Below are 18,381 nucleotides of genomic sequence, written 5' to 3'. Positions count from 1 at the left end.
AATTAAATACGTTTATCATTTATAAATAATATCACTTTTCTTTTCTTCGCATTATTATTAATTAAAGGTTGTAAAGCAAAGCACCTTAGTAAACTTTTCATGGTGCTCCCTCACGATGCTGATTAACACCTTCAAGACAGATGTCTATTTCCCACCAAACGGTATCCAAATCACAAAAAACTACAATTAAAACTCACGACCATTTTGAGAAGGAAACGAAGTTGGCAGACATGATTTTGAACCACTTGTTGGAAAATATTAAAGTGAAGAAATGATTGTTATGGGAAGTAATAGGATGAAAAATAAAAGAAAAAGAAGATGAATATGAATATTACTTGGAATGAATTTGGTAGTGTTTGACTTCTGATCTCCTAATCCAGTTAAAGCAACTTCTATTTTTGCCCTATTTTACATACATAGTAAAACACTTGGACGTCAATTATTGAATAATTGGAATATAGAAATGAATATGATTATCGTACTGCATGTATAATTTGCATAGTGAACTCCTGGGTAGCTTTTGACCATTATTTGCTTTTTGTTTGATTGAACTCTTAATTAATGGTAGTGACGTGAATGGATACGTTGATCGAGGAATGTAGAAAATGGAATGGAAGAATGCTGATTCTGTCCTCTCGTACGTTTTCTATCTTCGCGTATTGACTGATCATCATACATAATCACTGAAAGACACAAATTAAAATCATGGAATCTACGATGCCAACCAAAAATGCACAAGGCATATTTTCCCCTGCCCTCGGAACAATATATGTAATATATATAAATATATTTTATTTTATTTTATTTTCTAGCTGCTTTCTTACTCATCAACTCTGTGTATATATACACTTGTATTGTGACACCATCTCACCATCACCACCCACCTTCTCTCCCTCACATTCAGTTCAACTCAACCTTTCTCCCTTTCTCCGCCCAAACTCAAAAACAAACCTAAAATGCTTATCACTCACCATACTTTGGCATTTGCATTTGGCATGCTGGGTACGTATATATCAACCTACCAACCATTCTTTTTATTACTCTTCACCATACCAACATTTTTTTTTCAATTTTTTAAAAAATATTATGTGATTTTTTTGTCTATATTTTTTCTGATTATTATAATGAGTTTTAGTTATTCTTTTAATCTTATGAGACTTGTAAATTTTAATTACTTCATATATAAAATAAGTAAACAACTCACGAAGGAGACATATAATTAGCAAGAGTTTTTTTTTTTTTTTTTTTTTTTTTTTTTTTTTTTTTTTTTTTTTTTTCTTCGTAAAATATCAGACTATGCAGTAAACACAATGATATTAGATACTTCTCACACCAGTTGTTATCAAACACACCAATTGCGTCGTCTCTTCGTTTACGACCAGCTTGTCGGTTATTCTGATGCTTTAGCGATTGGTCAAAATTCAATATTTAACTGAACATTTTTTTTATTACGTGGTTTGTTATTATATTTCTTTAGAAGCTTAATGAATAGACCGTTTCTACCTGTGTGGTTGGATTGTATCAGAAAAATGTTTGCTGACTAATGGTTGTCTTTTTGATGCACATGCAGGTAATGTCATTTCGTTCTTGGTATTCTTGGCTCCAGTGTAAGTAAATCATTATCTGTCTATCAACGAATTCATTGTGACAAATTGCATTTAGTTAATGGTTTTATGTTAAAATAGAAAAAGAAAAGACTAAACAATATTAGGTTAACGATAATCTTAAAAGGTTTAAAACTGAACATGTTTGAATATTGCAGGCCAACATTTTACCGGATATACAAGAAGAAATCAACGGAAAGTTTTCAGTCATTGCCTTACTTAGTAGCATTATTCAGTTCAATGCTTTGGTTGTACTATGCATGGCTGAAAAAAAATGCTGTTCTCCTAATCACCATTAACTCATTCGGATGTGTCATAGAGATCATCTACATCGTCTTGTACATCACCTATGCAACCAGGGATGCTAGGGTATTCAACCACAGACAAACTTTGCTTATTAATAAAATAATTGAGCATATATGTAAGCATATATATGCATGCATGTCGGCTCCAATTTAAACACTAAAATTGTTCATTTATTTGAACTGCAGAACTTGACCATCAAGCTATTTTCGGCGATGAACATGGGCTCCTTTGCTTTGATATTGATAGTCACAAACTTTGTCGTGCATGGTCCCCTTCGTGTGCAAGTTCTGGGATGGATTTGTGTTTCCATTTCAGTCAGTGTATTTGCAGCACCACTCAGCATTGTGGTACGCAGAATTCCTTAGTTGATCCATGTGTAAAAATGATTTTATTGCACACTTTGTTCATATCTTATTTTCTGACGGTTGCAGGCGCAAGTTGTTCGCACGAAGAGTGTAGAGTTTATGCCTTTCAATTTGTCATTTACCCTTACATTGAGCGCCATAATGTGGTTTGGTTATGGTCTCTTTCTGAAGGACATATGCATCGCTGTAAGTGTTGTCGTACAAATACAAGTGATGAATTATTTTAACATTCAGCGACTGACTATTTTGTTTTTTTTTTTCTTCCTGTGCAGCTCCCGAATGTGCTTGGTTTTGTGCTGGGGTTGCTTCAGATGGTGCTGTACGGAATTTACAGAAAAGGAAATAAAAAGAGTAATAAAATGGAAAAGAATCCAGAAGAGGCACTGAAGAACATTGTTGTAGCGAGCCCGTTGGGAGCTGGAGAGGTGTTTCCCGTGGAGGAAGATGAAGAAGCCAAAAAGAGCCATTACGAGGAAAAGAAACAAGAGTGCGAGGTCTGAATGATTCGTTACGTACGAGGATCATGTCTTCACTATCTACGTACTTGTGTTCCATTAAGTTGTAGTTATCTGCATGTAATAGCGATTTCAAACTTACTGCTACGTTAGTTATTGCTTAGCTAATATTAACTCACTGATGATGCGTGTTTGAGAGAGCCAGCGATGCTTACATTTTAGGTTTGGTTTGTAAAAATTTCGTCCCTCAAGTTTGGTTTATTTCTTTGAAAGTGTCTTATGGACAACTTGAGCTGTAGTTTGACTCATTTTAAAACAAATAAGATTTGAATTATACTTGTTTAACTCACTGCCACTTTTATACTTACATTATTTCTCCAGTTAGTTTCAACCTTTTCTATTTAAAATTTAATAAATAATTTAGTACCAGATAATAATCTACAGATAAATATATTACATACGTAAAATAGTCATAAAATAATGATTTTTTTTTTGTATTTTTTTAAGAAAAAGAAAAGTAAAAAAATAAGAAAGTGTAATGTGAAATAAATATAAAAAATTTATGTATGTGAAAATACTATTTTTCTAAATACATATGTGCTCAACATGCTTGAAAAATAAGTTGTGCTGTGTGGTACTGAAATATCAAGCATTCTATACTATTATATTTTTATAATTAAGTAAAAAATTTCATAATATCTGATCAATTTAAATAAATAAATATTTACATGTTGTTAATGTAGAGTGTAAAATTTGAACTTCACTGATCACTTAAAGAAATAAATTCAGTACTAAATTTGAACTTGTTTAATTAATTAAATAAAAGTTTCATCAAATATTTAGCAAGTCAAATCCAATATTTTACAAATGAATATATTGTGTTACTCTTCTCGGTCATCTTATGTATATAAATAGCAAGTTGGTCACCTATTCGACTAATTAAAAACCAATAAATGAGGGATTACTTAAACGGAAAATATACATGAATGAAATAAATCAATTTAACCTAGGAGTTTAAAAACAAATGGGACAAAAGTTCAAACCAATCAAACTGTGCGTTCAAACTATACTCGTTTTGATATTTTAAAATATAATACAGTTTTTTTTTTAATATTTCAAAATCAATATATTTTAAAGACACATTAAAAATAAAGTCAATAAATTATTAAAGAATCTAAATTTAATACATTTTGGGATTAATTTCTTCTCAGTTACATTTCCACAATTTTGTATAAGTATATAGTAATGAGATTTCGGATGAGAGTTGTTGGACAAATTATTTTTAGCTCAGTAAGGAGAGATTTATGGCATGATGATTTTGGATTGATATTTCACCATTTTGATACCTAATAAATTTGTATCCACATTTTATATTTACTATTTTATTCTTTTTCATTATAAATACAAAAGGTTTTTTTAGTGACTATATTATTCTTGAAATTAGTTGTAAAATGTGTTAAAACAACTTTTCCCTTACATTGTCAACTATATTACAGTTTTAAAAACTCTTCCATCTCTTGCCAAATCTACTATCTTCTTAGTAAATGTTTTCCTTTTTTTCTCCTCCGAAGTTACGTCCATCTTAAAGTGTTTGAATATTGAGGATTATTAGAGTTTGCTAACTCAAATTAGAGTTTTTCTCTATTGTATAACTTATATATTTTCTGTTTATTTCTCTTAGGAAAAATCTAAACACCTATATGGGTATATGACATTTTAGAAATATAATATTTTGAAAAGTAAAGGAACTTAGAAAATAATAAGGCGATTATTAAAATTTACAAAATTGGATGAATAAGCATAAAAAAAGAAATTATATTACATCTATTTTACATTTTAATTATCTATAAGAATAATTAATATGATAATTTCTTGAGTTCAAAGAATTTTTTTATATTAAACATAACTTATCCTTTTCCATTATGAATATATTAGTAAGTAATGATTTAAATTTCTCTTTATGAATGTTAGGTAAGGAGGAAGACTAGGACCGCTTAAGGGAGTAAAATAAAAGTAGAGTAATGTAGTTCAAAGTTTAAGTGGTTTCAAACTAGAGTATTCAATTTTAGTCATTCTAGGTTAAAACAATTAATTATAGCTTTAAGTGAATTTCGCTTTTCATTGGACGTCAAAAAATGTTAAATATATTGATACATTCTTGAATGAAAACTCAAAATTGATTTGACTATTCTAATAAAATTCAGAACACACTCCTACAAGTGTACGGTACATAAGTCACACATATACTATGTAGAAGGAAGTTCATTTTTTTTTTTTATCAAAAATGATTTCAAGGCATACTTTGTACTTTTAAAATGATTTGTGTGAGGTTTAATGAGTGGAAGGAGAAGGGAAAGCATAGGTATTTGGCAGTATAAAAGCAATGTGGTGGGTAGCATAGATGTTGCTTTGGTTATGATTTATTTTGTAGAAAAAGATATAGGAGCTACGTGTCTAGTGATTAGAAGAGTGGTAGAAGAAGCTAGCATGTAACCGATGGTGGAGGAGCTCTATGGGAAAGTAAATAAACCTTGATGTTGTTGTTTAAGAGTGGAATATGCAGGATTCTCTGAACTATTCTAACGTTTAGTGGTCACCTTTTCTTAATTAGGTATTCATCACTAACCACAGATTTTATTCTTTGAAGAATCAGGATTCATTTTTACAGCGCAAAAAGCATCATCACTCATGGATGTTTCACTGTAACCCCTGATTTTATTCTGCATCACAAACTTCAACTCATCTGTGCCGACCACTAAATCAAAGCTTATATACAGATATACTTGTTCATCACTCACTGCCAAAAGTGAACCTGAGTCAATCAGCTTTCTGCGCCAAAATGGACCTCATCATGCTAATTAACAAACTCTTTTCTCTCCCATTCATTCTGGAAAAGGTGACCTCAATAAAATATATGAAGCATTTAGAAAACAATGAATTTCTTTAACATCTCGCCCATGCTCCTCCTCCTCTCATCGTTTATATACGAATCCTCCACTTTCCAGGTCAAACACAAACCCTCGCCTCTCATTAGTTCTGTCTGTTGTAGTCAATAAAAGCTATGCCATCTGAATCATTTTTTATATTAAATAGGATTCCACTCTCTATCTATAACATTCAGTAATGATAGTGTGATATACTTTTGATACTTATTAAAATGGTTATAAAAAAATGAATTTTTGTATTTAAAAAAAAGAAGAAAAAAAGAAGAGAAACTTCAATTTATACTAGTGTGTAAAACGTTTTTTTTAAATGTTTGTGATATAAAAGGTGTAGCTTTGTTTCTTTTTTTTATCTTAATATTAAGTGATTGATGATTAAGTAGCACATCTCGGTTCACAGGAATAATAATTATGGATGTATCAATGTGCCATTGTAGAGTTGAAGAAGTTACATTACATGACCTGACATTATTGGCCGGCCAACCTCAGTGTGGGCTATGGCCGAGGATGTCTCAACTGCTAGCTTCTGCCATGATTCTCCAACTATACAATGTGCCCTTTAAAAAATTAAAATTGGTACATATAAGTTTATATTTAACCAGACTAATCCTAAATGTAAATTTCTAATAGCTGCCGACTTTACTTTACAGTACCTGCAATATATATATATATATACACCCGTAGTTTTTTGACTCTCGATCCACCTGAGTAACGTTAAAGAATCTTGCAACTTGCGGTGATCAGTTGTGACCTTCCCCTCCAAAAAAGTAAAGAAATAAAGATGGAAAGTGAGAATATGCCAAGTCTATATTGCATGTATGATATAGTATTTAATATAGATTGTGAAATAACATTGAGGCCGAGGTGTGAAAACGGGTAACTTGCCCGACTCGACCCGACCCATCATGAATTGACCATTTAGTGAACCAATTTAATCTAACTCATAAGTAACACGTATTTATTTTAAAATAATTAATATAAAAAAACTGAAAAATCTTAATTACATAAAGGATATTTTATATGATTTTATATTTCTATGATTGTGTATATTAAATAATGAAAAATGTTTGATGAAGTAGTTAAGTGATTGTAAAAATATTCTATATTTTTTTTATGTTATTAATTATTAAAAGTATTGTAAAAATATTGCATATATAGGATATTTAAATATTGTAAAAATATTGTATATGTATAAATATTGTATATATTTTTTCGTGTTATTAATTATTAAAAGTATTGTAAAAATATTATATATATATATATATATATATATATATGTGATGTTTAAATATTGTAAGAATATTGTTTAAATATTGTAAAAATATTGTATATGTTTAAATATAGTAAAAGTATTGTGTATATATGATGCCACCCTCGTACCTATGTTTGGTATATTTTAATTTGCATATACTCCTTGCTTTTATTTTTTTTATTATTACTTTGCTAGCTCACTTGTTCATTTTGCATATATAAATAGTGGGCATGTAACGAGATCATCAGCAACGTCAGTTCTTGCATGAGATTTAGGGATTCAGCTTTTCCAAAGAAACTAGTTAAGGTTTTGCCTTACCCCTACTCCTTTCTGCTGAATCAACATCAATGGCAATCAGCCACAGTACTTTGGCCTTTGCTTTCGGCATGCTAGGTATATACAATATCAATCAATGCATGCATACATCTATATCTATTCTCCATCTTTAACAGCTATTGGGGACTTTATTCCTTCCTCTATTAATTCCTTTCCTTTCATTTTTTAGAATTATACTAGTTTTTCCTGCACTTCCATCAATCTTTTATCATACATACACAAAAAATTGAACCACACTTTTCATGCGTATGTCATGCATTAACCTTGTTCCTGGACAAAATATTTAACTGTTTCTGTTTATAATGCACAGGTAACGTCATTTCGTTCTTGGTATTCTTGGCTCCAATGTAAGTATATGCATGAACCCTTGTCACTTGACACTTGAAAATAGAAAAAGATTTGAATTTGATTTTGTTTTTGGTTAATGAATGCACATTTACGTAAAATATTGCAGAACAACATTTTACCGAATAGTGAAGAAGAAATCAACCGAGGGGTTTCAGTCACTGCCTTACCTGGTGGCATTGTTCAGTTCGATGCTTTGGTTATACTATGCCTTACTAAAAAAAGACGCTTTTCTTCTCTTGACCATTAACTCATTTGGATGTGTGATTGAGATCATCTACATCATCTTGTACATCACCTATGCCACAAAGGATGCTAGGGTACGATTGTTGATTTAACGATTGAGCACACACACACACATATATATATATATATATACACACTTTCTGATTTCTAATATATATTGTTGATTATGCAGAAGCTAACTTTGAAGCTATTTTTGGCAATGAATGTGGGGTCCTTCGTTCTTATCCTCTTAGTCACACATTTTGCTGTGCATGGTTCCCTCCGTGTCCAAATCCTTGGATGGATATGTGTTTCTTTTTCGATTGGCGTCTTTGCAGCACCACTCAGCATTGTGGTATGTAAATCCCCTATTCACTAATTTCACTGACAAATTTTATGCATGCGTATTAGTTAATTGTGCGATGATTTTGTTCAAAAGGCACAAGTTGTTCGGACAAGGAGTGTTGAATTTATGCCTTTCAATCTGTCATTCACCCTCACATTGAGTGCCATAATGTGGTTTGGTTATGGTCTCTTTCTCAAGGACATATGCATTGCTGTAAGTACTGTTTTAATAATATAATTAAAAAGTATTTAATTACTGATCACGTCAACATGGATATACTAATAATAATGACAACTTTGGTTCTTATTTTGTAGCTTCCAAATGTACTTGGTTTTGCACTGGGATTAATTCAGATGGTTCTTTATGCCATTTACCGGAATGGCAATAAGAAGGTTGATAAAATGCAAAAGAAGACACAGGTAGAGCAACTGAAAAGCGTTGAAGCTTTGGAAAATGGTGAGGTGTTTCATGTGGAGGAAAACGAGCAAGGACAGAAGAAAGAAGAGACTATGGCGGAGAAGGAGAAAAGTGATGAACCTAACGATTGCAGGGTCTAATAGCCATTGTTGATAGGCAGCACTATTCCCATCACCCCAGCTACTTTAAATTTTTTATCTTTCTTTAACTTGTATTCTAGCTGTCTAGATTTATAACTTAATTATCTTGTTAATTTACTCTAACCATTATCATTTCTCACCATAAATATATTTCTCCATCAATGATATTTAATTTAACAATTACTACTTCATCTCTTAATACCAAACTAACCATTTATTTTGAAGCATACTTAACATGTATAGAGTTTTTTATTACTTTGTTTTTAGAGCAAAGATACCAAGGATATAATTTTTTCTTTCTTCATCATAAAGGCTTTGAAATATACACCAGAGCCAAACATTATATTGATGCTTATTGAATGGAAATATGAATTATTTATAATTTTAAATCGTAAATCGAAACTTATTATGAAGTGCATAATTTAAAAAGATAAAATAAACTAAATTCTTAAATTATCACAAGTTGTTGTAAAAATGATTAAAAAAATAATAAAAAAATGTTTTATCAGTTCAAACTTATTATATTTTAAAAAATATAAATAAAAAAAGTCTTTATATAACAACTAATTTTATATATAAGTAGACTAATATAAGAATAAATATATATTAACTTAAACAATATTGAGAAACCTTTAACAAAAGGAATAATATAAAAAGAAAATCAATAAACTAAGTTTATAAAAAATAAAAATGTAATAATATTTATCTATTAATTTAAACCATAAATATTTTTTTCTTAATAGAAAACATTCTTTTTTCACAAAAAATAAAATAAAATAATAACATATAAAATATTTCTCTAAAGTTGGTACCATTAAAACTATCAATGTAAGAAAAGATGAGAAAAATAGAACAAAGCATTTCACATATCAAAATAATACTCTGAAATGAAAATTTCATAATATGTTATTTTCTATTAAATCAAATTATGTATTATTAATGATAAATTAATAATATTTTAACGTAAACAATTAATCATATCATAACAATTGAAGTGGTTTTTCCTGCAGAATTTGTTTTAATCACATAATATTGAAGTTTATCTCCTATGCACAACTTTAGTTTCAATCACACAATACTAAAATTGTCTGATCCTTGCATGACTTCACTCAAAATGAAAAAAAATAAAAAATCCAAACTATATTAGACTAAATAAATTGTGTTTGTGTCACAGAACTTCTCTACCAACAGGACCTAGGGAATGAAATACCAATATGAAATTGTATTCAAATAATACTACTTCAAAATAAAGTTATACCATGCAAGTACAGCTTCACATAAAGGTTATTTTTTTAAAGAAATGCTCATGTCTATAATACTATATCAAAATTGCACTTCTTTGACAAATTGACGTAATTGTGAATTGCATGACTAAAATGATTTACCTAGACTATTCACTAAAGAAGCCTTAAAAGTTTTGTACCATAAGCCAAAGTAGGTTACTTTAATTACTATTGTTACTAGTTGATAACAATTATAGCCGATATTGAGATTATCATAAACACATGGGAGAAGCCTTTTGTCCGTGCATGTTTACAACTGCAATCTGCCAAACTTAGGGTGTTCCAAACCAGAGACCATGACTAGTTCTGAGGAAAATGTACAGAAAAAATACAGTAAAGAAATTAGGGGAAACAGAGTGCCAAAAGGTTATGTTAGAAAAGATTTTGTAATGAGGTTCATACATATTGCAGGTATTGCAAGTATTGGCTACTAGGCAGATTCTGAATAAATTAGAACCTAATCTTTTGGCCGAAATTGGCAGGTCGAGTTACCCAGGTATGTTCCCCATTTTTTTCTTTTGTCCAGATTCCATAGCCTCAAAGTATAAAATTAAGCAACCCAAGTTGTAAAAGACTGAGCTGGGAAAATATGGCTTAGTTAGAACCATAACTGCCCTCCTGCAAACTTTGTTGTCTTTTTTGTCTCAAGTTCTCTCCCCACATCTTGGCTTCAGCCACAGCACGTTCTCTATCTAGATCTCTATTTAACATTCTTGCAGTTTCTCGTGGGGAGTCATCTTTCTCGGATCCTTCCAAGTCCCATCTGCGTCCAGATCCCCCAGCTTCATCATTTTTAAGTATTCTTCCACCTTTATCATCTCTGTTCCTTTTGTCATCGCTAGACCCCCTATAACCATGCCCAGCATTGTTGGGGTCATATCCCTGGTTGGCCAGATAAGAGAGGGCTGTCACCACATCTCCAATCAGAGGGCGTGTGGCAGCTGATTCTTGAATGCACATTGACGCAACAGCTAGAGCTTGGTAAAGACCACGCATGGGAAACCGTCCCTGCAGCCTAGGATCAGCCAACTTTGAAAACTTCCTGCGGTCGTTAAAAAGTGGACGTGCCTGCACAAACATACAACTAAAACCACAATCACAACACCGTTTTAATTTACAAGAGTTTACGCAATCTGAACTAACTACAATGACGAGAGAGAGAATAGAGCAAAACCCATGTGACAAGATTCTGTTCTCCATGGGGCTGGGTGCTGTCAATTGCTTTGCGGCCAGTAATAAGCTCTAAGAAGACAACCCCAAAGCTATATACATCAGACTTCACTGTCAGCTGTCCAGTCATAGCATACTCAGGAGCACAGTAACCATAAGTTCCCATGACTCGGGTAGAAACGTGTGATTTGTCACCAACAGGACCAAGCTTCGCAAGACCAAAGTCAGAAAGCTTAGGGTGGTATGTTTCGTCAAGTAATATGTTAGACGACTTGAAGTCTCTATAAATGACAGGAGGATTTGCCTTGTCATGCAGGTATTCTAATCCTTTTGCAGCACCAGCAGCTATTTTCATTCTGGTGTTCCAATCTAGTGGTTCCTTATCAGGGGGAACATCTGCACAGAGATCAATAAACAAATTTAAACATCAACTGTAATTATGACAACTACATATTGTTTAAGAAGGCAGTCTACATATAGCATGCAAAACATAAGTAATTTTCTATCAAAAAATTACATGGTTACGAGTGTATAAATTACCTACATTGTGTAATGCTACTTAGTGGAGGTACTCACCCATTAAAGAGTAATTACGTATTAGAGAGGCAATGCTTGGAACATAAAATTTAGATGGGCATAACATAACGAGCATGGATGTTCTCATGCCAGGGTGTAAAAGCCGCATATAAATCTTAATCATGATACAAAGACAACAAAAAACCATTGCAAGAGTAAGTGCTCTATCAATTTAAGTAGATACGTAAGAAAACAAACAAACATGCATTGTAGGGAAATAGAAGAACATAGGCAATATTGGCATGGAAGAACGGCTCACTCACTACCTAGAAATGTCATTCTACAAGAGAAAGTCAAGTGTGTCAAAGAATATAATGACCAGTATCAGTATTTAATGTTATTTCAGTATTTTCTGCAACTTTTAAGCATCCCAAAACACATAAGTAGTTTAAATGTTTTGATCATTTCATCAAAGGAAATAAGTTTCTGTAATATTTGACATTATCGGAAATGCTAAAATTGTAATAACATCTAATATTTTTCTTTCTCGTATCAGTATTGCATACTGTTTAGAGTCTCGAATAACATATCAGCTTAAAAAAACTTCAATCAAAGAACTAAGAAGAGAGCTAAACAACCATACCATGAAGGTGATCTTCCAATGATCCCAAAGGCAAAAATTCATAAACAAGGAGGCGTTGTTCCCCATCCGCACAGTATCCAATGAGATTCACAAGGTTAGGGTGATGCAGAAGACTGAGCATGAGAACCTCTACAAGGAATTCCCGATTACCCTGTAGACCATTTTTGTCTAACTGTTTGACTGCAACAATCTGCGCAGCGAAATGATCAGATGTTAGGACTCACTAATAACTAGAGGTCTCAACCACATAAAAACTCTTTGATTACTCTGCATTTACAATTAAGTATGGTCCCTTTGAAAAGGAGAGTTATAATTTTAGACAGAACTATAGTGGTGTGAAAGGTAAACCATTTCAATTGCTGCAAAAAGAACCTAATGAAATGTGGGCCCCTGCCCAGGGGTGGTAAATGTTAAGATATCTGATCAAGAAGAAACATGAATTTAAATGTATTCTTCATCATTCAGAAGACAACGGCCAAATACAAACTTGTGAACATAACATAAATATTTGGCAGAGCCCAATAATAGATATTTCAGATTTAAACACAGATGATTCAACATTTTCAGGACATCTACGGAATTAAGTTCATTCAAATAATCATAAAAGCTATCTTTATTTCCCTATATTATAACTAAGCCTTATCCCCTTGGAATAGATGGTAGTATATGATGATATATATCAATCACCATGGATCTCTGTATAGCATTATTGAGAGTGATAAAAGCAATGCTGTAAAATGATGGACCAAGGAAAATCAAATTCATTGGTCTTGGTGGAAGTGGAACCAAATCAAAGATAATGTCTGAGATAAGAAATAATTTTGATATTCTGACAGTGGACCAGAACCATTGATTCCAAGAAAGCACAGTGATTAGTCATGATTTACTCTGTTTCTTCCCCATGTGTGGAGAGAGTGAAAAGTAGTGACTGTACCTGACCAGTGGTTTCAAGCCTGCCTTTGTAGACCCTTCCAAAACCACCTTCCCCTACAAAGGATTCTGGCCTAAAGTTTTTGGTTGCAGCAGCAAGTTCACGGAAAGTAAAAGTTTGAGCAGCGATTTGGACGGCGGGTCCGTGTCCTTCCTTGGTGTTGGAAGCAGGCAATTCCCTTTTGGAACCTCCATTACTTCTGGACCGTAACTTGTCTGCTCCTGCAATTCCAATTGCAACAGAAAGAATTCATATGAGTTGTGTTGTGGATCCCCTAGAATTCAACTAATTACATAGCTAATTGATTTGATAGCTTCAAATGAAATGAAAAAAATAGTAAGAGACTGACCAGATGGCAACTTGGAAATCTGAGAAGGGAGAGACAGATTGATATTGGGATTGGGATTGGAATTGGAATTGGAATTGGGTTGTGGGTGGTGGTGAGAACGGAGGTTGTGATTCTCCCTCGAACTTGAACTCGAATCGAAACAGGAAAAGCAACCCATCTAATGTTTATCCCCAAATTCCAATCAATGATCAATCACTCAGTGAAATTCAGAGTTAACAATACACCTGCAACTGCATCTGCAACTGCAACTCAACGCAATCAACTGCAAGGGAATCAAAAAACATAGCAACAGTAAGGGTTAGAGTTTCTATTCTATTCTATTCTATTCTCTATTAATATTATTTTATTTACAAACAAACAGATTGTGGTGAAAGAATTTGGTGAAGTCCACCAAACTCCACTAATTATGAAACCCAAGACACCCAATCTTCCCAATCACCTTCCACGCTCCATTACTATTTTCTTCATTCATCTTACCATTACCACTCATCCTTCATATATTATATTATAAACACACTCCATTTTCATATTTTCCAACATCGTCTCAGTCTTACTTTTTTTTTTCTCGTTCTAAGTTTTTACATTGTTCATTTTGTTTCAGTTTTCAAAAACAGTTTTAGGAATAATTGATCTTGAGAATAAGTTTGAAAAAAAAAAAAAACTTGTTCGATAATTTTAGTTTCAAAATCTAAAAATAAAAATAATTACACTTGTTGAGTATTTTTGTGCCAAGTTATAATATTTAGGTAAAGCATGTATGATTTTAATTTGATTATGGACAAATTTTATTGATAGTGAATACATTATCTGTTTTTCACTTATAAATAGACCATGCATCAAATATTAAAATTATTTTATTTCTCTTTACTACACTTTTCATATTTGATTTTTATTTGACAGTTTATTGTACGCGTTATCTTTGTTTAATATTTTAACTTTTTTTTTTAACATGGCAAAAATATCAATATCAAAGTTTTTTATGACTATTTCAATATATATAGCAGAAACATCAAGATTATATTATTGAGTATTATCAGAATTATATTATTATAAGCAAATTTTATTAATCTTATTTCAATGAATAGAAGATTGTTTAATTAGTCCAAGAAATTATGAGTAAGAAAATGTAAAATTTACTGAATAATATAAGAATTAAATTCATATAAGATAGATATATCACCTCTAATCTATTTATGTTAAATGTAGATTAACATCAAATTTTACTAAAACAAGTTTAAAGTAAAGAAATTACAAAGGCTTTGAAATGTAAGTATCCAAAATATTTATCAAAAGCTCTATACATTCCAAGAGTTCATTCCCTCATAGCAAAATTTTTCTTTCTTATTTATGTCCATAAATTGAATATTGGCTTAGTCAGATACTTGTTGAGTGAAAAATAACATAATAAGTTTGGATATTTGTTTTTATTTTTTTGAAAGTTTTCATTTAGTAACATTATCATCTCACTGGATTAATAAAAAGTTAGAATTATCTTTTTATATGTTACTTGTTGGGAGTCAATTCTTATTATACAAGACTTTTTAGTCAATGACTTCATTTTTTCAAGCCCTCGGACTCTTATTTCTCTGTAAAAAGTGTTAAAGAAAAATAGTAGTAACCTATTTAACTATAACCATAAGTGTTATAACATAATAATTAAAAAATATATATTAGTTAAATATAAAAAAGATTGGAAAGTAAATACATTTAAATAATTACTGACATTAGTTTATTTATACTTTGACTTACTCTTATCTCTGTCTGTATGTTTAGAGTGGCAATAAGGGAGAAGAAAAAAGTTTAACAATCACATTGGTAATAATATTTTTAAAATGTGGCGATATTATTAAAAAAAAAATTGGCATTGACTTAAAATTGTGGAGATTATTATTAAATATTTAATAAATGAAACTAGCTGACAATTAGATATGCATTGCCATAGAGATTAAAAGAAAAAAGAAAAAAAAAAGGTATATATGAAAAGTGGTTAGATAATGATGACAGGAGAAGAATATTAGGAAGTTGTAATTGGAATAAAATAGAATAGAATGAAAGATTAAACTGGGGAATAGAGAAATGTATTAAGTTGACGTGTGATACATTACATGTGCTTACACGCTAAGGTAGAAATTGAAGGAAAAAGAAAAAGTTAATTAATGTATGAATAATAGTTGAATGAGACACTTTTATACTAGATAAAATGATTTTTAAAAAAATAATTTTTGTATTATTTTTTTAAAAAAAAGTAAAAAGTAAAAAAAAAATAATATGAAATGAAGGATTTATCTTCGTAATTTATTTGGTATAAGAATTTTGGAAAAAAAAAATGTGATTGGAAAAATCCAATAAAAAATCTGGAGCGAGAAAGTAGAGGCTTCGTGTGAGTATAAGCAATGATATAATAATGGAAGGGAAGAAATAGTGGCGTTGACAAATATAAAACGTTAGTATAAAGGTGGTGGCTGCTGCTGCGGCCTCTTCATCTCTTCTCTTCCGATCCTTGTTTTCTTCTGATCTATATCTTCTCATGCTCATGTCTTACCGTCAAATGTTCTTCCGACATTAGTTTTCTGTTCTTCATCGTACGCACATGAGCAACACAATGAGGCCGAGGAGTAAGGCCATGTTTAATTTGGTTTACGACAGGGGTTGACTTCAATACATACAATTCTTCCCTCATTAATTGCTATATATTTAGTATTCTGTCTGAATCGATTCGGAGATGAGTGATGTGGAAGAGATGATGAAAAAGAAGGTGGGAAAAGGGCTCATCACCAAAACGTTGGAGCGATGCAAGTGGATAGGACGAGGCAAAAGCAGCATGATGGTGATGAGGAGCAGATCCTGGCCCAGCCGCAAGGGAGCAAAGAAGAGCAGCAGCAGCAGCAACAGCAGTTGTGTGGCACCCGAAGGTTGTTTCTCCGTCTACGTTGGACCACAAATGCAGAGGTTCGTTATCAAGACCGAGTACGCTAATCACCCTTTGTTCAAGATTCTCCTGGAAGAAGCAGAATCCGAGTATGGGTACAGCAGCCAAGGTCCTTTGGCTCTTCCCTGCCACGTTGATATCTTTTACAAGGTGTTGATGGAAATGGAGTATTCTCGTGAAGAACAAGAGGAGCAACATAGACTAACTCGTAAAGCTTCTGCTGGCTGTGTCTGTCTTAACCGCTCTCCCTCCGCTTATCGCCTTCTTCGTTCTTCCTCCGTCAAGCCGTAAACCTCTTCTCAACAATAATACTGTAATCGATCACCCCTTCAATCTCTTCTCTATCTTTTCCGTTCTTCATCATATTAAATAAAATCATCTTGTATATCTATATATCTATATCTTTATTGTAGTATCCACAGTATCACGCTTCTTTAAGAGATCAGAACCAGCAATAAACAACTTTCTTGTTAATTACTATTGATGATTTATACACATATTAGCATGTATCACTATTTTGAAATTAAATGTGTTTTTTGCTTCTTGATTATAATAGGTCTGTTGTTAATTATCTTATATCTTATATTAGTAATCTCTTATACTCATAATGTTTGCATCTATGCAATAACTATAATTCTTTATCTGATATTCTAAAGAAAAACTTGAAAAGGGATCTTTAGAATTGCTTATCAACTAAAATCATTTTAAAAATTGTACATTGTTTTATTATATTGATTTGTTTATTCTTAAAAACTGAATTGTGAAAACAATTGAGAAAATCGTACCTTCAATATTTTAAAGTTAATTGTGATTAAATTACTCAATATACTAAAATTTATTAGAACATCTATTTTCATCTTACAAACATGAATATTTATTTGTTGATATGAATATGAACACATTAATTGATTAAAATATCACGTGTATTGTTGAAATATTTGTTATTTGTATGAGAAATAAGCATTTAATAAATATTCTTATGCATACTTTTAATAAGAAATTGTTATAAAGTTATTTTAGAATCACATTATATAAAAAATTTTATAGAAAAACGGTACTCATAAATAATTAAGATTGGGTGTTATTTTTAATAATATAAATATATATTATTTAGTTAATTTCAAATGCTACTTTATTATTATTATTATTTCACATAGTGGTTTATGATCAAAGAAAAACTACACATACTATTTAAGTAGGGATTTTTAATTAATTTAAGTTATAGTTTTCTACGAATACAATACTTTTATTTACCTATTTTGGAGATAATAATGAAACCTTAATATGCTTATTAAATAAATAAAAAAAATTTAATATCAAAATCTTATTATCATTCTTTATGGAGTCATAACATCTGTATAAAAATCAGAAATATAATATATAGTTAGATCAAATTATCATTTATATATGTTTCTGAAAACTAACCATTGTCATTTGTCTTGCATTTGCATTATATGGGGCTGAGATGGATCTATTTCATGATGCTAGAATTTTGATGGAAAGCAGTTAAAGTCAAATCTTAAATTTTCTATTCTCTCTAAATTAATTTTTATATACCTAAGTTCATTTTAATAATGTTTTTAACACTTATTACTTATTTATTATAAAAAAAATATTATAATATACATATACCACAATTAGTGAAAAAGGTTTCTTTAAGATATTTTGAAATATTTTGAATATTTATAATATACATATACCACAATTAGTGGCCTACGCCTTGCATTGCCTTGCACTGTTAATCTGTGTGCAACCAACATTTTTCAAATTAAATATAATCAATTATTACTGTTCATCTCTTTTTTTTTTCTAAACCCCACTCATTAT

The 18,381-nt window shown here is 31.1% G+C and overlaps 4 protein-coding genes across 5 annotated transcripts; 3 read left to right on the top strand and 1 right to left on the bottom strand.

Annotated features, from left to right (window-relative positions):
* Window positions 1-731: 731 nt before the first annotated feature.
* LOC106758643 (bidirectional sugar transporter N3-like) lies at window positions 732-3,021 on the top strand. The gene is made up of 6 exons (XM_014641586.2): window positions 732-1,002; window positions 1,571-1,607; window positions 1,763-1,973; window positions 2,096-2,257; window positions 2,342-2,461; window positions 2,548-3,021. Exons 1-6 carry the CDS (start codon window positions 957-959, stop codon window positions 2,773-2,775), a joined length of 804 nt encoding a protein of 267 aa, XP_014497072.1. The 5' UTR covers window positions 732-956; the 3' UTR covers window positions 2,776-3,021.
* Window positions 3,022-7,195: 4,174 nt separating this feature from the next.
* On the top strand, window positions 7,196-8,891 carry LOC106758536 (bidirectional sugar transporter N3-like). Its single transcript, XM_014641450.2, has 6 exons — window positions 7,196-7,317; window positions 7,571-7,607; window positions 7,715-7,925; window positions 8,024-8,185; window positions 8,270-8,389; window positions 8,491-8,891. The coding sequence occupies exons 1-6, from the start codon at window positions 7,272-7,274 to the stop codon at window positions 8,731-8,733; spliced, it is 819 nt and encodes a 272-aa protein (XP_014496936.1). The 5' UTR covers window positions 7,196-7,271; the 3' UTR covers window positions 8,734-8,891.
* A 1,306-nt stretch (window positions 8,892-10,197) lies between these two features.
* LOC106758642 (serine/threonine-protein kinase PBS1) lies at window positions 10,198-14,163 on the bottom strand. 2 transcript variants are annotated; one of them, XM_014641585.2, is made up of 6 exons: window positions 14,065-14,163; window positions 13,626-13,887; window positions 13,280-13,497; window positions 12,346-12,535; window positions 11,191-11,582; window positions 10,198-11,084 (listed from the first exon to the last, which is right to left on the bottom strand). In XM_014641585.2, exons 2-6 carry the CDS (start codon window positions 13,780-13,782, stop codon window positions 10,611-10,613), a joined length of 1,431 nt encoding a protein of 476 aa, XP_014497071.1. In that variant the 5' UTR covers window positions 13,783-13,887; window positions 14,065-14,163; the 3' UTR covers window positions 10,198-10,610. The 2 variants fall into 2 exon arrangements, with proteins under 2 accessions (XP_014497071.1, XP_014497070.1); XM_014641584.2 differs by lacking the exon at window positions 14,065-14,163 and having other exon boundaries at window positions 13,626-14,058.
* Window positions 14,164-15,925: 1,762 nt separating this feature from the next.
* On the top strand, window positions 15,926-17,001 carry LOC106758641 (auxin-responsive protein SAUR36). Its single transcript, XM_014641582.2, has one exon. The coding sequence runs from the start codon at window positions 16,348-16,350 to the stop codon at window positions 16,843-16,845; it is 498 nt and encodes a 165-aa protein (XP_014497068.1). The 5' UTR covers window positions 15,926-16,347; the 3' UTR covers window positions 16,846-17,001.
* The last annotated feature ends 1,380 nt before the right edge of the window (window positions 17,002-18,381 follow it).

Source organism: Vigna radiata, chromosome 4 (assembly GCF_000741045.1).
Source record: "Vigna radiata var. radiata cultivar VC1973A chromosome 4, Vradiata_ver6, whole genome shotgun sequence".
NCBI lineage: Eukaryota > Viridiplantae > Streptophyta > Magnoliopsida > Fabales > Fabaceae > Vigna > Vigna radiata.
Note: the sequence above shows the minus strand (reverse complement) of the source record. Positions and strands in the feature narration are given on the sequence as shown.

Excerpts from the sequence above, each read along its gene's own strand:
- LOC106758643 (XM_014641586.2), top strand. The coding sequence starts at position 957 with ATGCTTATCACTCACCATACTTTGGCATTTGCATTTGGCATGCTGG. Across the intron at positions 1,608-1,762 it reads TTGGTATTCTTGGCTCCAGT|GCCAACATTTTACCGGATAT; the intron begins GTAAGTAAATCA and ends TGAATATTGCAG. Across the intron at positions 2,462-2,547 it reads TGAAGGACATATGCATCGCT|CTCCCGAATGTGCTTGGTTT; the intron begins GTAAGTGTTGTC and ends CTTCCTGTGCAG.
- LOC106758536 (XM_014641450.2), top strand. The coding sequence starts at position 7,272 with ATGGCAATCAGCCACAGTACTTTGGCCTTTGCTTTCGGCATGCTAG. Across the intron at positions 7,608-7,714 it reads TTGGTATTCTTGGCTCCAAT|AACAACATTTTACCGAATAG; the intron begins GTAAGTATATGC and ends AAAATATTGCAG. Across the intron at positions 8,186-8,269 it reads CAGCACCACTCAGCATTGTG|GCACAAGTTGTTCGGACAAG; the intron begins GTATGTAAATCC and ends TTTGTTCAAAAG.
- LOC106758642 (XM_014641585.2), bottom strand. The coding sequence starts at position 13,782 with ATGGGTTGCTTTTCCTGTTTCGATTCGAGTTCAAGTTCGAGGGAGAAT. Across the intron at positions 12,536-13,279 it reads GGCTTGAAACCACTGGTCAG|ATTGTTGCAGTCAAACAGTT; the intron begins GTACAGTCACTA and ends TTCGCTGCGCAG. Across the intron at positions 11,085-11,190 it reads AACAGAATCTTGTCACATGG|GCACGTCCACTTTTTAACGA; the intron begins GTTTTGCTCTAT and ends ATGTTTGTGCAG.
- LOC106758641 (XM_014641582.2), top strand. The coding sequence starts at position 16,348 with ATGAGTGATGTGGAAGAGATGATGAAAAAGAAGGTGGGAAAAGGGCTC.